The following is a 19,517-nucleotide window of genomic DNA, read 5'->3' on the forward strand; positions in this document are numbered from 1 at the left end:
ATTGAAATCAGCTTTCCTGAAGTCCAGAGTGCACTTATGGCCACTCTCAGCTTTTGCTTCTGTTAAAATCACGAATTCAAGTATGGTGTGGTCACTTTCCCCCAGAGTTCCTGTAACTGGGAATAAGCCCCACTCACAATATCTGATGATGGAACAGGCTTTGCATAGGATTGTACTGCATATCTGTTAGTCTTTAAGGTGCTGTAAGTTTTTTAAATACATTTTGTCACATTTGAAGCAATCTTCCTATTTGAGGGTACACTAGTGTTACTTCAGTGTTTCTTGCAGCAAACACATATTGTGAATTACAAACATGCATCTCCTAATACTGTGTACGCATATTCAAGAACCATACTCCTTGGAGCATGTGTATGGCTGTGTATTGAAGGACATTATTGGTTATCCACACTGTAGCTGTTTGTTGATGGAAACACTGATTAGTGATTCACAGTGTCTAGAATCATAATGCTAACTTCATGCATTCCTTCTCCAGGAGGGGATCAATTACAAGTGTACATTAAAAGATAATGGCTGTCTGCCAGTATCATCTGAATGAAATGAAGCCGATAGAACCTTTAGTAGTTCTGGGGAGTTTTGAAATGTGTAGACTGAAAAATATGTGCTTGTGATCATCATACATTATTATTTATTTATAAAAGGCTTAAACGCTATGGGAGAGGAACTAAAACAGATCTTGCCCATGGCTTACAAGCTAAAGATAAGACCTTAGTGAACAAAGGAAAATAAGAGAGAAGGAGTACTTCTCTTACACGCAAATGCACGTTATTTCCTACCTGCAAGGATTTTCTAAGTAGAAACATTATCACATATTGAAGTAGCCCTAAGCCAAAACTGTTAAAAAACAGCTTTTTCTCCATTTGCCAAACTCACAAAGCATAAATGCATTAAAAAGGGACTTCTTATTCTCCTAGTGCATCCTGTCAACACAAGGATTTCAGCTTGCACAAAGGGAATTACTCCCCTCTCCTCTCCTTGTGTGTGCCCATACCCTCCCCAAATCCACCCCAGAGGGTTTGGGGAAATCCTATAGCAGATTTAGGGGTCACATGGGGGGAGGAGAGGAGAACATTCCAGTAGAAATCCTTGTGCTGATGGAACATTCACGTACTGCTACAATGGATACAACATCCTACGATCCAACTGAGTAGAAAGCACATATATGCTGCAATTTTAAAAGATACACGATATCTCAGAGCAATGAAAAAATACCCTTGAGACGATAAAGATGCTATTATGTTACAATGCTCTAGTAGTTCAATACTTTTAGAAGACTCTTAAGAATTTTTAGAAACGTGATTGTAAAATTATAAGGAATGCTTTTTCCTGCATTTGTATTGCTTTAAAACTTTGGAACCTGTACATTTCCCAGACTATTCCTTTAACAAGGGTTAAAAGCAGAAGGAAATTGTCCTTCTGATCACAGAAGGGTAAATTATTTTCTGGAGAACTGAACATTTACTGGGGTGGATTTAGGGAACAGGGAATAGTGTTTTGTTTGTTTGTACAGTACTTTACTACTCCCCGCTCTGTCCTGCAGTCCCCGAAACTCCCCCAAAAGCCAATCCAAAAGTTTGAGGAACCCTCAGTAATTCTATAGGAAAAGATGTGTCAGGTTGCCAGTGGAAGGGGAAATCAGCAAATACCATGCCAATCTTTGCATGAGCAGAAGTGCCTTTCTGCATGTGCAAGAGTTACTTCTGGATCCAGCCCACTCAATTTATTATATACTGGCACTTAACTGCCAGAGTTTTTCATTATTTTAGTACTTCCTATTGAATATTATATGATGTACTCCTCACTTCCCCAAGTGATGAGAAGTTCCACGGGCAGTGTACCTGGGTTGGCTTCCTTATGGAAGAGAAATCACTGGAGACTTATGGTAGTATTATAATATTTATTTGCAATAAATAGGTGGTGGCAAGCAACACAACTATGCAAGTAGGCAATAGATCCAGAGCCCTCCATCATATTCCCAGAGAATTACCTGCACCACTGGATTTTTCCAATCTCTTGTTCACAAGTCAGCTCAACTCTCTCTTTCTACTGCAATTTCTTCCTGTGGACAAAGACCTTGGATCACCCACCCCTTAGCTGGGTATAGGGGGAAGGAAGTTGTCACCTTCACATATGGCCTCTCACACTGAGAAAACATGAAGCACTCATCCTGAGCAATTGGCCAGCAATCTCTCTCAGAAAACAAAAATATATCCAGAAATGACATAAATGGTTACAAGCAGCAAAACTATGCTACATAACTATGATGTATAATATGATCTTGCTTATGAGTTAGGTTCATCCTTTTTAGTAGTGTGCATCAATACTTAATCTTCAGTCTTACACATACTTCAAAGAAAGTAGCAGTGAAATGTGTTGGACTTAGTTTCAAGTAAACATGCTTAAACCATATTTGCCATAAGTAAATATGCTTAAAGGTATGAACTTTTTTGAATCTGTCCCTGCAGAAATTGGAAGAGCATTGCTTTTTGGTCTCTCTCAGATCACTACCTGATGAAACTAAATGAAAGTTCATGTTCTACATAGGATACGTGTTATATACCAGATGTTATTTCTTTTTGTTCTTTTATCAAAGTGTGCATTTAAAAAATTAATCATGGGAATGACAAAAAAATGAAGAGAGAACACTATGACACAGTCAAGCAATGTCAGTGGTGATGACATGGAAATATGTCAACAGCAGAAAAATCGTTGGAGATGACACCGTGACACCAGGAAAAAAAAAATTACAGTTTCATTAGGACTGAAGCGTGGAGGAAATTTAACTTGATTGCTTGGCACCCAAGTCAATTACTCATCCATAGTTGTCTGGCTACTGATCAAGCACTGACTTAGCATAATTCATCATTCACTGTTAGCAGATAGAAGATGCAAAAAGGCACACTTGGAAAGCAGATGGTCATGCAGTAAAAAGAGAGAGCATTCTTTATAATATTTAAAAGTTTTGTGTAATGAACATGGGCCCCTCTTGCCAAAACTGGGCAGTGTAAAAAATTCCAAATGTATCCATTTTGATAGGAACCCAAGTAGAAGCTGAATAGCAGCTACTGGCTTCACCTATGTCAAAATAATCCCCTGCCTTGGAACTCCAGAAGTCCTGAAGTACAGTTCTGAACTTAATACATTTTGACCTTTTAATATTCGGTAAATTAACTGTCATGTCATTCTGTGCAAGAAGTTTCCTCTATATAAAGCAGAACTTATTTGACATGCACACTGCAACTGCATATGTATTGATATCCTAACCAACATATAAGAATTCATTTTCTATGGATTTGCGGATTTTAAAAAGAACAAAGAAATGAAGAGATGATTTGGGCTGGAGATGAATGTACATTATTTATCATACTGCTGATCCCTTAATTTAAAAATAAAACACCTGCAGCCATATTTCACTTTGATCTTATCTTCATAAGCAGATTTACTTTGATCTTGCACGAATAAATAGGCCTAGTTATGATCTAAACTTGCTTAGTAACAAGGAAATGAAGTGTACTATCTATTGCTTGCCAGTCCAAAAAAAAAAAAAAGGAAGTAGGACAATATTCACTGTGTACTTTGAAGAATGATTTGCTAGTGACTTTCCAAACCAGCAGTTATGGTAGCATTGGGGAAGGAACAGGCTTGTAAACAGGCACTTCCATGATTGCTTATAGCAAGAATCACTAGGCTTGCCAACATAGAAAGTTGATTTACACTGAGTCAGACCAGTGGTCCATCTAGCTCAGTATTGTCTACACTTGACAGTGGCTCTCCAAGGTTTCACACAGGGGAGAGTCCCAGCCCTAGCTGGAGATGCCAAGGATTGACCCTGGAACATCCTACATTCTCAATATCTGTAGGATATTGAGGATATTCTGCCACTGAGATATTGCCCTTCTCTAAATGTTTTTACCAGCTCCTGCCATTGTGCCTTTAACTGAATTGTGATCTGCAGACATTAGCAAATTATGATGTTTATCTTTATGCTTTAAAAAGCTTCACTTGCTGATTTCTGCAAATTAAGGTGTTCTAAAAGGCACAAGTGCCTTTTTTTGTTGGTCAGTTGACCACCCAAAAAAATCAACCAGAAAGAGAAGATTTTTGAACTGTGAGAAACTAGGTTCTTCCAGGCTACTAGTGTGCAAAAGACAACTACCACTCTATTGAATGGGCAAGCAGGTCAGTAAAAACTGAATTACTGAATTAAAATAGAAACCTTTCTGTCATAAGATTGTAAGGTTGTTGTGGGATGGGACTGTGGGATGTGTGTGGGAGTGGGCCGGTGTTATAAGTTTGTACTGGACTGGGCCCTGCACAAGTTTGTCTGGAGCACGTATTCTTCACCCCAGCATTGAAATGGTTTTCTTGGGTGCAAGCATTTTTAAGAAAATCAAAACTGCTTGCCATGAGCATGCTGAGGCTGCACTTGCAATTACCATTCATGTCCTGTAAACTAACCAGTCTGAAATGTTCTACTCTGGAAATGGAAATGGACTGCCTTCAAGTCGATTCCGACTTATGGCGACCCTATGAATAGAGATTTTGTGGTAAGCGGTATTCAGAGGTGGTTTACCATTGCCCTCCTCTGAGGCTGAGAGACAGTGACTGGCCCAAGGTTGCCCAGTGAGCTTTGTGGCTGTGTGGGGATTCGAACCCTGGTCTCCCAAGTCATAGTCCAACACCCTAACTACTATGCTACTCTAACTATTCCATTTTCAGCACAGAGCCTGGTTGGGGCAGGGGAGAATCCCCAGAGGCCTTAGGATGTAGCATAAGATGGCAGCCCATACCATCACTACCACCTTGGAAAACCATTTCACATATTTCTCCACTGCGTAATTGCTGCTCAAAGCTGATTCTGCAATGTCAGCGGTTGCTGGTAACCAAGCTTAGGAGCAGTGCACCTTCCAGCACTGGAGCTAGAGCAGAAGTGCAAGAATCTACATTCTGCTGTTACTGCATAGCAGAACTTTGCAACAGGCAGTTAATGAACATGCTTGGTTTATTGCCATATACGCTGTGTGTGCCTATAAACCAGAAGGCAGATTTATCAAGAAGCAGGACTTGATCAGCAACTGCAGAAAACTGCTGGTCAGCACCAGGACAGCATGAACAAGTTTGGCCTTCAAGTGTATTATATATTGCAAGTGGGTAGCTGAAATAAATATGCCATAAAGAATAAATCATCCTTGTGTCAGCGTCAGTGACTACAGTCTGGCTTTGATATCTCCTGTGCATTTACTAGTAGAACGAGAAGACCAAAATGTTGAAGCCAAGTTTGTTTCCAGATGTACCCTCCTTCGCTTTCTTTCTCTTTCACATCTCTGATCTATGAAGTAGTTGTAGGTTGAAGGGTGGCTGCAAGACCTCATAAGAAAGAAAAGGAGGGACTTACAGAGAATCATCTGTGGATTACTCATATTATTCATACTGAAATGCTTATATTCCAATCCCTCCCTGGGCATTGGGACTTGCTATGATGCAAAAGTGCTAACTCAAACATTTAAGAAATAAAACAAAAATGTGGAGAGTCATCCTTTCCCTCCTGCACTAAAAAAGCATAGAGGGGTTTCTGTTTCTCCCTGTAAGTTTGGAATATGGGTGTTTATTTCCCCCAGAAAAGCAACAGTACACAACTAGGGAACCTAAGAGCAAGACTCACTAAAAAACAAACAAAAAATTTGCAGCCTAAGGCAAATTCTGGAAAAAACAGTGAGAGAGGCATTACTTATATGTATGTGTCTGAAGTTAAAACCTTAGAATTTGGCAGTATCCTTACAGTCTGCAGGTTCAAGTTTATGACTCTACTGTTATATGGGCTGTCAGAGCCAGCAACGGAACCTGATAAAGGAGCTGTTGAAAAAACAAAAGCCTTATGTTGCATCTTTGTGATGAATATGATTGGGATTACCGGATCTGTGACCGTATAATCCTTTTTTATTGTATGGTATGGCTGGGAAATATTGCTCTGTTCTACAATACAAAGCAGGCTTCTTTTCAGAAGGCATTCTTCCACAGAAACCATCTTCACATAAGAATAAATTCTGGAAGAAACTCTTTAATCCTTCACTTTAGGGCCAAACTAGATCAAACAGTGGCAGTCACAGGATTCTTTTCATGTGTCTGCCCTGTGACACATACATTCACCTATATGGAAGAACACGGAAGCTTTCATCATTCCCACATTTCTCCATTGATCCAGGACTAAGGGGAGGTAGGATGTGGTAGGGATCAGGTTCTGTACCCCTCTCCTGTGTACTCTAGTAAGATGACATATTCTATATCCGTCTGTTCAGCTAGCCCAATACTGTCTACTTTGACTGGCAGCAGCATTCCAAGGTCTCAGAGCAGAGGACCTGCTACCTGACCCTTCTAGCAAGAGATGCCTGGGACTACATTCTTGCAAACCATGTGATCTGCCATTCCGCTGTAGTTCCTTTTACTGTTAAAATAAGACTTACCCACACCCTGATTGGGGTGGACACATGAACTTCTTCACATCTACACTGACCCTTAGATACACTCTTCAAATGCATTAGTGTTAACAGTAGAAGAATTCCACAGGGCTTTCTCAACATGGTACCCCCTGAAGGCCAAACTAATTGTATATCTTGCCCTTGAGCACAAGATTGTTCTTTTTGCAAACAGTGAGTACAGGGCCACTGATCCAGAATAGGGTTAAAGCCCCCTACCTCCACATTCCAGAATACAGGGGCCTTGGGATGGTGATGTAATGTGCAGTTTGTCCTGCTGTGAGCACTGTGTTGAGAAAGCCCTGTTTGGCCCTGACTTTCAAAGGAATATGGGTGTGTGTGAATATATGGGGGGGATGAATATATGGGGGGGATTATTTGCTAAATCATTTGAAAATCTGCCCATTGTGTAACTTTTTGGGAGGTCACCTTATTTTACTTCTACAAATTACATTACATTGCTCAAAGTCATCACCTGAAAGACATAAAGAGCCTTTGAATCAAACATATTTCCTGCACAACTTGGAGATAATGTATGCAACACCCCACTCCTGATATAAACAGTGTGCGACATTTTTCTCTTTCTCCTAAATTAGGGCAGTTTCAAAATAAGCTAAATAAAATTAGAATGAAAGAGAAATAACTCTAACTAGAGGCTGGTTCCTCTCACCCCTAATTATTCAGAGCTAGCTTTTCTCAGTACTAACCAGTCTCTTAATGAGAGCTGTCATAGCTGAATAAAATGCAAGAAGTACTATAGCATTAGTAATCATGCCACATATGAATGTATCCTTGCAACAGTACTTCACAATATTTAAACCAGTACCATTCTGCCACTAGCAATGTATCGAGGACTCTCTTAAGTCAGAGAAGTGGGATCTGTAATTATGCTTTTTAATTAAGATTTGCTCAGTGTCTCCAGAGCAAACCCACCTACCACTCGAGTAGGGTGGGCTGATGTATATAGCTTGAAACATCACTTTGAATTACCATAGACAGGTTTCCAACTGTGAACAGAGGCAATACAGCAGGATAAAAAAATGCATAAATACAGACACACACAAACACGGCTTCCTTCCTAGTGCTATAAAAATAATAAACACATGCTTGAAGGTAACAACTGCAAGCAACCCATTCTTCTGCAAGTTTGCTCAGAAGACAGACACACTGAAATCAATGGAGCTTAATCCAAGTGTGTTTAAAATCACAGGCAAGATGCTCAACATACAAGCTTTTGCTCTTTTTTGGTGTGGTGGAGGGAGTAGAATGGGACAAATTAGAATGTATAATTTAATTGTGAAATTGCTGTACATGTAGATCAATGTTTAAGTCATTAATATAATAATGGCAGCATCCCACGCATCGAGTCCAGAACGCCAAGAGCTTGCTGTGTGTGTACAATAAAGGTGGGTGGGTGGGTGGGGGAGGAGAAGGAGAAATCAAATACCTTCAAGCAATTACATCTGCCCCCTCATCCTCTTACTAGCCTTGTACCTGCCTGCAGCTGCCATTCATCATCTGGCAATCTTCTTACCATCAGGCCACATAGCCCAACAGCTGAGAACAGCAGGATTTGAAGACTCTGCGGTTGCTGCCACCAATTAACTACTGTCAGCAACAGAAGCATAAAGCAGAGCTTCACCCCATGAGGCAGGCTGCCGTCTGCTGGGCTGACCCTTGGGGACTGACCCTGAAGGAGTGACACCCCAGGAGGTCAATCCCTTTGGGTTGGAACAAGAGTGAGGGTGCCACCCCACTTTGGTTCTTGTTTTGTGTTTGCTTTTTTTCATCAAGTGTGTATTCTGCTCTTTTTATTGTATGCAGCATGCTTCTGGGGTGTGAGAGAGGGTGAATTGCATGATATGCATGAGTCTTACGCTTTTTGGGGTGCCTGGTGTGAGAGACTGGTGTGTCGTAGGGAGTTCAAAACCCCTGTGTGGGAGACAGGGTAGAGAAGTGATTGTATATGCCCCAGGTGAGAGATTGGGGGGTGGGAGATGCCTGCTTAATTGTTTCATTCCCTTTACTGGAGGGTTGGTACACTTAGAGTGGACTGTATTGTGGTCTAACTATTGTGGACTGAAGTTGGCATAGTTTGGTGCATTGATATTTTTTCTAGCACAGTGTTGTTATATATAGGATGCGTCTTGGAGGGAGAACAGTACAGGAGGGGATTGTTGAGCAATCTATTTCAGTGATCGAGGGGAGGTGTAGACATAGTAAAAGGAACTGTTGGAGGGGTGATGATAGGTCCCTGTGCCTGATATCCCTCTCTGGGATCTCCCCTAATCCTGATATTAATGGATGCTCTACCACTGTCCCCAACAGTCTGGTGGTTCTACTGCTGAGCACCAGGGTAGTCCATAATTAAACCATGCTGTTCCATGATTTGATCATGGATGAACAGGCTGCCTGGCATATGTCACTGAGGTCTGGGTGGGGAAGCTGGGAACCCTAGATCTGACTCAGATCTGCCCATCTAGGTACTAGGAGCAACATCAGCCCAGCCTGGAGGGGGGAGGTGTTGCTACAGTCCATAAGCATTCACTTTCTGTCACCAAGAAACCCCTCTCTCTTGGAAAGAGATTGGAGTTCCTTCATCTGGTGTTGGACCAAAGACACAGATTAGGGATGCTGTTGGTGTACCACCCACCCTGCTGCTAAACAGCTTCTCTGATCAAGCTGGCTGAGGTTGTCATGGGTGTGGTGTTGTTGGAACCCAGAACGGTGGTTTGGGGTGACTTCAACATCCATGCTGAGGCTGTCTCATGTCCAGCTCAGGAGTTCATGACCTCACTATGGGCCTGCCTCAAATGGTCATAACCTTGATCTAGGTGTTGCTCCTTGTGGAGAGAGTGGTGGTCTGGAAATTGGTGGGATGGATATCACCCCATTGTGATGGTCAGACCACTTCCTGGTGAGGTTTGCTCTTGCAATGACAGTTCTCCCCTGCTGGAGTGGGGGGCCAGTTAGGATGGTCCACCCCTGGAGACTGATGGAATCTGATAGATTCCTGAATGCTCTGGGGTATTTTCTAGTAGATAGAGCAGGTGATCCTGTTGAGGCCCTAGTCTCACTATGGAATGGTGAGATTTGCAGGGCTATTGACACGATAGCTCCTGAGGGTCCTCTCTGGTGCTGTGGAGCCCACGCTGTGGAGCTACAGTCAATGAAATGGACCTGGCAAGGGCTAGAGTATAAGTGGCATAGATATCATTCCGGACCCGACAAAGCACATGTTTAGGCTCATAATTGGGCCTACCATGCAGCAATGGAGGCAGCAAAGAGACCATACTTTGCTGCTTCCATTGCATCCTTGAGGAGCCACCCAGCTGAGTTGTTTCATGTGGTCCAGAGGCTGGTCACTCCTGAGCAGGGGGCAGACCTCTGGAGCACATGGTTTAGCAGCTGGCTAAACACTTTGGGGATGAAGTTGCTCGGCTCTGCAGTGATTTAGATGCTTCTATTGTGGTAGTTCCAGGTGAGGTGTTCAATGCAACGTTGAACTCAGTATTATGTGATGAGTTCCAGTTAATGCAGCCTAATAATGTGGACAAGATGCTTGCAGAGATGGCCTCACCATCTGCTCATTAGATCCTTGTCCATCTTGGGTTATTAGAACTATTCAGAGTGGGTGACTGAATAGGTCACTGGTGTGGTAAACACATCTTTGTGTGATGCCCCTTAAAAAGGCAGTGGAGCATCCACTTCTTAAAATGCCCACGCTGGACCCAATGCCGTGTAACTATAGACCAATTGCCAATACCCCTTTCTTGGCAACTGCAACTGCAGGTATTTCTGGATGAGACCGTTTATCTAGATCCATCACAATCTGGATTCAGACCTGACTTTGGAACAGAATCAGCCTTGGTTGCCCTGAACTTTATCATGAGAGAGATGGGGTAGTACAACCCTGTTACTTCTGCTCAATCTCTCAGCAGTATGTGATACCATTGTTCATGGTATCCTCCTGGACCAACTCCAGGACCTCATGGGATGGGTGTGAAAGGCACTGTATTGCAGCGGTTCTGCTCTTATCTTCAGGGCCACATGTAGAGAGTAGCACTGGGTGAGTGTTCCTCGGTCCACTGGCACTTGTGCTATGGGGTTCCTCAGGGTACTATTCTGTCCTTAGTACTATTTAACATCTATATGAAACTGTTTGGAGCTGTCACTAAGCATTTTGGAACAAGGTAGCAGTATGCTGATAACATGCAGCTCTATTTCTCCATAACATCTGAATCAGGAGACATTGTGAATGTTCTGGATCGGTGTCTGAATGCTGTAGTGGACTGAATAAAAGCCAATAAACTGTACTTGAATCTTGGGAAGATGGAGGCTCTTTGGGTCCCATATCAGGGAGATAGGCATGTTACCTTTTCTGGATGGGATTGCACTCCATCTGTAGCTTAGGGGTACTCCTGGATTCACCTTTGTCACTAGAGGCCCAGGTATCATCTGTGCCTTTTACCAGCTTTGTCTTGTTTGTCAGCGATGGCTGTTTCTAGACAGGATAGCCTGACCTCTGTAGTCCATGTGTTCCATCACCTTGAGGCTAGATTACTACAATGCACTCTATGTGGGGCTGCACTTGGGCCTGATGCAAGCTTCAGCTGGTGCAAAATGCGGCAGCCAGGCTGCTGATGGGGGCATATGGCAGACAATATGTGACACAACTCTTAAAACATCTGTACTGGTTGCCCATCCACTACTGAGCCAGGTTCAAGGTCCTTGTATGAATTTACAAAGCCCTGAACAAATTAGGTCCAAGGTATCTTAGGGACCACCTGAACCCTTATATCCCAGCTAGATCACTGAGATCATCTGCAGGAGCAGTTTTGGTTGTCCCCTGAGTTGGTGCGGCTCATTTAACATTGGCAGGAAATTGAGCCTTCAGTGTCATCAGACCAGTTTTCTGGACTGCTCTGCAAACAGAGAGTTAGCAGACGACTTCTGTTTTAATTTTTAAATACCTGCTGAAAACCTTTCTGTTCAGCCAGGCTTATGGAATCAATTAAGATGATGTCTTTTTGCAATTAAAAAAAATAAAATTGACCTCTGTTTTTACTGTATTTTTAATGGTTTTTACTGTATGGATTTTTTTTAACTGCTTGTAAACAACTTTGATTTTTTTTAATGAAATAGTGGTATACAGATATATTTATAAATAAGATAATAAATAAATCAATATGGTTCCATATAAAATTTAGGACTGTCAACTGGTTGGGTCATTTTCCCCCAGTCCCCTCTCCCTCCACACACACACACACGTTCAACTTGAGAGAATGCCCCCTTTCCTGGCTAGTTTCTTGTAGTTTTTGTTAATAAAACAGGCATTCTAAAGTAAGACTCTTAGAAATGATTTTGGCGAAATCAGTAATGCTTTTTTGGTTTCAGTTTCTCATTCAGAAAATAAGAGAATCCATCTTCTTTCTTTGTCTGCTAAAATTGAGCATTCATCTAGGATGACTGTATTGCTTACTTTGCAGCTGGACAACATCCTCTCACTGCAATAGATGGTAAATCAAAAGGGAGTTGACCACTATCATTTTAGGTAACCTCTCTCCATTTTCATTTGAATTAATCATGCAGGTTTAACTAGGAAGTTGAGAAAAACAGGAAAATATTCTGCTAATATACCAATAAATGAACACTCTTCAGGATAGCAGCAAACATATTGACCTAATTGATTCTCATGTAGGTAGCAAGTACAAGAACGACCCTTAACTAGACATCACCATCTGTGAAGCAAGCTACGTTATCCATTGCATGTATTTGCAAGAACCCATTACAAAGTCTAATGCATGCTATATAACCAACTTACACTAGTGCTTTCATACTGCATGTAAATGAACACTCAGAAGAAAATAATGACTTTTGGAAATATCAGTTTATTTTTCCGGAATTAAAAACGCATTGAGACTGTTTGTCCTAAATGACTTATATTCCACACGTTCATCAGATTTAATTCAAATGCAAAACATCTGCCCATGAATGCATTGGCTACTCTTCCATGTATATTTAATTTGCTATATTGCTGTAAGATCTATTGTAAAGACAGTCATGCATGAGATTAAATGCAGTTTATGACATAAGAAAGTCATTTGTTTAATTTGTTTTAAAACAATTCACCTCTGGTGCATTTCACATCATAATTATGCTAATACCACAACTCTGCTCTGCAGTGCAGCATTCTTGTGAATAGCACAAGGTCATCCTCCCTTCAATTAAAAACCTGCTGTTAAAGAGGTGACACAAACTTTATACTATTTTGAGACCAGATCTAAACAATGGAACTCAACAAATAGGTGATTTTGATGATGATCGTGTACCTGAGTAGTGTGGCCTGTCTCCAATTGCGGTACCACAGTGGAACCAATTACCTAGGATTGTGGTGGGCTCTCCAACACTGGAGGCATTCAAGAGGCAGCTAGACAGCCACCTGTCAGGTATGCTTGAATTTGGATTCCTTCATTGAGCAGGGGGTTGGACTCGATGGCCATATAGGTCCCTTCCAACTCCACAAGTCTATGATTCTATGATCCAAAAAAGTATTCAGGATGGGTCAGTGGACTGCATTTGTTCAGCATTGCCTCCAGATCATGACTGGACAGTTGACTCTGGAGACCCGCAGCATGTTTCTTAATTGCTTGAGTCATCTGGCTTTTTTTTTTTACTTTGAATTGCCATTTTTGCCTATAGTATGCTACTGTCTAAATTGCACAGGTGGAGCTGATATTAAATGGGCATGCATGGGCTCAAGAAATCCTAGTTTGTTAAACAGTGGCCTTTCCAGAGTAAACCAGAAATGGCTTCAAACTAACTTTCTTGTTGCTGAAATTCTCATTATTCATTTCACTCATAATTTCCACAACTTATTTCACCTGTAGACAGCAATTTCAGCAAGTACCTCAAATTTATTTTCCTCAAAGCCATATCTCTGGAAGTTAAAAGCTCAGAGGGATGGCATATAGTTCTACCCATAATCTCCCAAACTACTGCTCCTTTCTTTAGAATGTGATTTGCAACTTTTATAGTTAGTATGAGCACTGACGCATCTACAAAAATCCCTATCTTCTCATAGTTTTTCTTCTCTGCTTCCGTGTTCATTAAAAACACGACTAACTTTCATATCTAGCAAAACTAAGCAGCATCTAAAAGAAAAAAATATTAACAGTTTAAGACAAACTACCTAAGCTTATAGTTCAAAAGTTTTGATGTCAGAGACAAAGAAGAAAGAAGAAATTAAATATATACTCCAAAGGAACAGTTCCCCAGCTGTTGTTCAAGCCACTACAATCAATGGGATTTGCATAAAAGCAGCACTTGGATGATTGTGGCCTCTTTGTGCTTTCATGTGTCATGAACTATTGATACCTCTAGTTGCCAAAAATAACAAAAGCAACCAACTATTAAGGATGGGGTTCGCTGCATGGTTCCGATCCATTTGCATTCTGACAGTCTGTCATTTAATCCCAATCCACCATTGTTTTGTTCCCGCTTGCTCTCACATTTGCCGATTCGATCTGCTGTGCGCAAATTTGGGTGATTTGATCCGCGGTTTGTTTGTTTGTTTGGTGGCCAAAATTTCATAGTTATCAACATCAGGAGCCATGGAGGTCTCAAGGTATTATAATGTATGTTAAATGTCTGCATATGTGTTGCTTGTTCATCTATTCTTTATCAAAGAAGGGTGGATCCCAAAGGACTCTCTGGGAAGAGAGGAACAGTTGCCCCTTCCTCTTGCAACAAGTGCTTTCTGGATTCCAAGGCAAAAGCCTCAGAGTTTATCTGATTGGAGCCCAATGGTGTCATGCTTATGAATGTTTACCCTTTACCCTTAGGACGATCTAGATTCAAAACTGGCTTCATTGGGAACATTTCTGTAAAATACTAAGGTTTCTAAAATTTGGGGAAGTGAGGGGGTATGAGAGCAGAGAAAAACGGGGCTAAAGAACAAACACAGGAGGCTTCACAGCACAAGTATTTGCAAGTACGATGAAACACAGTTTTAAAATGGCTAATTGAAGCTGCTTTTCCTTGTTAGCAATAGTCTTGGTGAGTGGTTGATTGACAAGTGACAGAGGTCACAAGGGTATGAAATGCTGGCTTCTTAATGGAAATGCCCCATTTATGGAGCATTACTCCGTAAATAACTCAAATCTAAAATATGCGGGGGAAAGTTCAAAAGAATAAATTCTTGCTGATTTGCAGCCACGGCTGTAAAATCCATGCCGATTACAGCCACAGCCCACAGCAAGAAATAAGTGGCGGTCTGAAAAGATGGCAAACTATTGAATTCAGCTGGAATCCAGTGCCAGGTCCTATTTGGCGGATATTCTCCCTCATCCCTACCAACCATCCCAATCACTGTATCATAATGCATCTCAACCTAGAGACAGACAATTACACACACACACAAAGCTGAAAATGCGACGATAGCAGGATCGTTGTCCATGATGCACAAAACTCACTCCTTTTATTCCGCTCTATCTTCTGTGAGAGATGCTGATTCTTCAAGCAGTACAAAATCTGATTAAGACAGACAATAATGTGATGAGGCAACAAGTCCTCAGTTATTCACTACTTTCCAAATAAAACTGTCATCTGTTGACAACTTTAGTAAAGTTCATGAAGAACTTTTTTTTAACATTGTTGTCCTTCTAAATGCCATCAGTAGGCAAACAGCTAATAAATATCAATCTGGTCTCAACCTATTTCTACAGTACTTTTGATCAAATGATAGCTATTCCCATGTTAGATCTCCAGGCAGGTCCAATATGTTTGATTTTTTTTCTTTAGACTTCAAAGCAGCTTCTCAGAGCATCTTTAAAATCCTAAGAACATAAGGATAGCAAAGAGCCCTGCTGGATCCGATTATCATGTTCAGGATCCTGTTTGAAACAGTGGGGAGGCAGATGCCTCCAGGAAGCCAAGAAACAAAGCAACAGCCTCGTCTGCTATATGTCCTGCAGGAACATAGTGCCTCTTTACATAAAGGTTCCATTTAGCTACCATGGCTAATAGCTGTTGACAGATTTATCCTCAAATTAATTTTTCTAATATTCTTTTAAAGCCATGTTAGCATTTTCCCACCATTTAGCTGCATTGGAAAACCCCAAGTCCTAGTATTATAACAGAGAGAGAGGAAAATCTGTAACTATTTTCTCCATACTATTTTGTAAACCATCTCCTGCTTAGTCATCATTTTTTTAAAAAAACACCTTTAAAACGCTCCAAATAGTTAGCCTTCGTCTCACAACCAAAGAAAGGCAATTGAGCTCCACTGACTGTTTTAGCTGTTGTTTCCTCTACAGGGGAAAAAATTGAGGACTGTCTATTTTCTCTTGCAGGAGGAAAAGGAGCAAGAAAGATGTTGTTCTGGGGGGTTGAATTTTAGTGGGGGGAAATACCAGAGGGTAAGGGTTAAAATTACACACAGAGACACACACATATTCATATCTATATTCTTTTACTGCAGATTGCTGGATTGTTCCAGTTAGTAAAAAGTCAGAGGAATTACACATGACTGAGGATCACAAAGAGTTTGGTCCTTGCATATTTTGTTCCTCCTACATCACCTAGTTTATTTGAATGTATGCTCTCTTTGAAAAGATAACATCGCCAATATGCCCTTCTTGTCCTTTCTATAGATTTTATATGAAGGGATAATGGCTTCCTACTGTTCACCAGGTTTGTGATATGCCCACCATATCTATGTTCTCTATTAGTGCCATTAGTTACCCTATTTTGGCTTTGAGGCTTCTCATTAGAATATAAACACCTATAGCTTACATTCCTTCCCAAATGTCCTCTATCTGTGAAGTTTCTGCTATGATCCTTTGATATCTTTAAACAGCTGCCATTCCCTTCTGTGTTCTTATTGTGGAATTCTATGATGCAATCCCTACTTTAAAAACTTAAAACATTTACACCATAATCCCTAAAGATGTTAATTTTATCTGTCTGAATCCTTCATATCTCTCCATCTCATCTTCTTCCCCTTATCTCTGAATGGGGTACATTTCTATCATGAATATCTTTTTTCTATTTCAAATAAGTTCCAGTGTAGACAACTATTTTAGAGACTTCATGACACCAGCATTCTAGTTAGGAGTTAATACATATTGTAAAAAAATATGAAGATGATTTACAAACTGAAATATTATTTAGTTAGCTGTAAAACATTGGAAATTATGCTCACTTTCAAGATACTCAGCATAATATACCAAGGACGCCATTTAAAGAAACTGCACTGCTTATATATAAAGTGGCTACTGTTACATGCCAGAAATTTGTGGGTAAGATGCCCATCAACCCTTAGAAGTAGTTAACCAGGGAGAAGAAATTAAAACAACTCAATCATCTAAGTTCCAACACAGCAAAAGTACAGCATTTCAGTTCCATATCCTAAAAAATACCCAGGACAGGCACATAAAGTTTGCGGTGTTGACCCCAGTGAAGCATACTTAACATAATATGTAGCAATATAGTGATGGGGGGAGACTGCTATAATGTGATATCATGCAAAACAAGTATAGAAAGACAGAAAGTTAAAATTACTTTGTGAAGTTGCATCATGAGGGTAAATGTACATAACAGTAATACAAACACAGTTTGTAAAGAAACTGGTGATCTTTCATTTCACTGCAGAGAACAGAGTTAATTAACATTACCTACAGAATGCTGAAGTTTGATCATTTGGTGGAGGCATAGCCAGAGCTTAGGGGGATCACTGGGTGCTGCATGCTGCTGCTTCTAAAGCAACATGTCCAAGTCAGCCAATCACCACAAAACTGCTGAGCCTATTGACAAATAGCAAATACTAACATCCACCCTCAGTTTTGAAAGAATTCTCCAACCCCTTTTCTGAAAATAGAGAGCAAAGGCCCCAAATGAAGATTTTCCAAGAGTACAGTGTGCTTGGCTTAATGCAGGCCATACTCAATGCACATCTTTGCCTCAAAGTGGCTGCAAAAAACCAAAACCACCACACCTCAGTGGGGTATTTGGTGGAAAGGAAACTGCAGCAGGACACAAACAGTGCTGATTATGAATAAGGCCATGAACATACTAGTCGCTTACCCCAAAGTGTTGTTATTAGCCACACCTGGAGGGGAAATGGGTTGATCTGCTGTTGAGTTCTGAAATCTCTTTGATGCTGATTTTTTTTTAATAAAAAGCTGCTCTCACCAGGTTTTACAGTAAAAAGGGGTAGGGTTTGTCATCGTGCGCCCCCATTTTCAGAAGAGAGAGGTGGAGACACACTGGAACTGGCAGAACAGTGGGTATGTTTTTACCCTAATGTAGGTCAGAACGGAAATTGCAGCCTTCTTACATCCCTTGTGTGATGTCAGAGTGTAGAGAGCAAGGGGAGACAGAGAGAGAAAGAATAAACAGTCAACAGCTGGAACATAAAGTCCTTGGACTGGGTGCACAATCGATAAGAGAGATGAGTGAGTGCCACCTGGGTGGTCAGACTGTGTGGATGCCTCCCCACCTGCATGGGGCAGGAGGAGACTGCAGTGACTTACATCTTCCACCTTGAGGGAGTTGTGAAATGCTGTGTATGCTGTGCATGCAGTGGCAGTCTGTTCTGCTTCATGTATCTGAAATAGGATATTAATATTATGCTTAAATCTAAGTTATCATTAAAATATCAGTGCTAGAGCTCATATGTTACTGATCCAAAATACATCAAAAAGAGTCCAGCTGGATCAGACCATAGGCCCATCTAGTCCAGCATTCTCTTTCCAATACAGTAGGGCCCCGCTTATACAGCGGGTTCCATTCCGGACCCCCGCCATAATGCAGAAAACGCCGTAAAGCGGAACCCCACTGACTTTAATGGGCTGTGTCGTGTGAAAATGATGCAAAAATGGCGCAAAACGGCGCAAAGGAGAAAAAAATAGCTTTTAAATTAAAAATGAAAGCCGCCACATCAGCGGAACACCTTAAAGTGGAACGCCGTAAAGCAGGGCCCTACTGTAGTGGCTAAGCAGAGCATGAAGCTAACTAGGACGCTAACCAGAGGGTAGGACTAGGTCTAATGGTTTTAAGTTGCAGGAGCGTAGATTCAGATTGGACATTAGAAGGAACTTCTTGACAGTAAGGGCAGTTCGGCAATGGAACCGACTGCCTAGGGAGGTGGTGGGATCCCCTTCACTGGATGTCTTCAAGCAGAGGCTGGACAGCTATCTGCGGGAGATGCTCTAGCTGTGGATTTTCTGCTGTGAGCAGGGGGTTGGACTCGATGGCCTACAAGGCCCCTTCCAACTCTATGATTCTATGATTCTATGAACTACCCTCCCACATGATTTGTCCCTTGAAACTGGTATTCAGAGCCATACTGAACCAGGACTGCAGCTAAGAAATTTCAGAGCCTGGACTTAATGGTCTTATACAGGAAGCCCTCTTTAGATGGCCATGTTGTGAAAGAAACATTCTCCTCCTTCCCTGCCTGCCCGCAATTCCATGCTTTATACGAAACTGCCTTTACATTTCAGATATGTTACAGCAAAGAAGAATTTGTTCACCGCCCTGAGAGCTATTCTGCTAAGGGCGGTATATAAATTGAAATAATAAATAAATAAAATAAATAAATTTGCCAGGTTAAATAAAAGGATATACCCCAAGAATATGCACTTTTGCATGTTGCATCATTTAAATCATACTGCCTTTATGACTGCTCTCCTGATGCTAAACACACTTATCTAGGAATAAGCATTGCGGAAGGGGGATGGGTGCAGAAAAGGATCATATATTATTAAAGTAAAAATAATAAAATTAGCATCTGTACATGCCAGGACGCACCCCCCAGCTATAAAATGTGTTTTAAAAGAAGAAAGGATATTGTGATGACCAGTATTAGTTCTGGTGGGCCCCAAACACCCATGCTAGTCCAGGTGTTGACGTTTTCCACTGTCCCCATAATCTGCCACTCTCTGGGTGATCATTTTGGGGCCTCTGGGGCTGTGAGGCCATAGACTGGCCCTGTGGTCCAGCCCTAGCCATGGAGGTTTCATT

General features: G+C 41.3%; 2 protein-coding genes across 6 annotated transcripts in view; one reads left to right on the forward strand and one right to left on the reverse strand.

Annotated features, from left to right (window-relative positions):
• The window catches only part of CTNNA3 (catenin alpha 3), a 1,138,512-nt gene that overhangs the window by 771,215 nt on the left and 347,780 nt on the right, over positions 1–19,517 (reverse strand). The window contains exon 1 of one of the 5 annotated variants that reach the window (XM_061635147.1): positions 17,172–17,217. The exons of the other annotated variants lie outside the window; for them this stretch is intronic. Within the exon in view, the coding sequence (XP_061491131.1) occupies positions 17,172–17,192 (21 nt within the window). The 5' untranslated portion in view covers positions 17,193–17,217. Of the gene's footprint in view, positions 1–17,171; positions 17,218–19,517 lie in introns of those variants that run through there. 5 annotated transcript variants of the gene reach the window in all.
• Positions 1–19,517, forward strand: part of LRRTM3 (leucine rich repeat transmembrane neuronal 3) — a 191,284-nt gene that overhangs the window by 119,798 nt on the left and 51,969 nt on the right. The window lies entirely within an intron of this gene.

Source organism: Rhineura floridana, chromosome 7 (genome assembly GCF_030035675.1).
Source record: "Rhineura floridana isolate rRhiFlo1 chromosome 7, rRhiFlo1.hap2, whole genome shotgun sequence".
In the NCBI taxonomy this organism is placed as follows: Eukaryota; Metazoa; Chordata; class Lepidosauria; order Squamata; family Rhineuridae; genus Rhineura; species Rhineura floridana.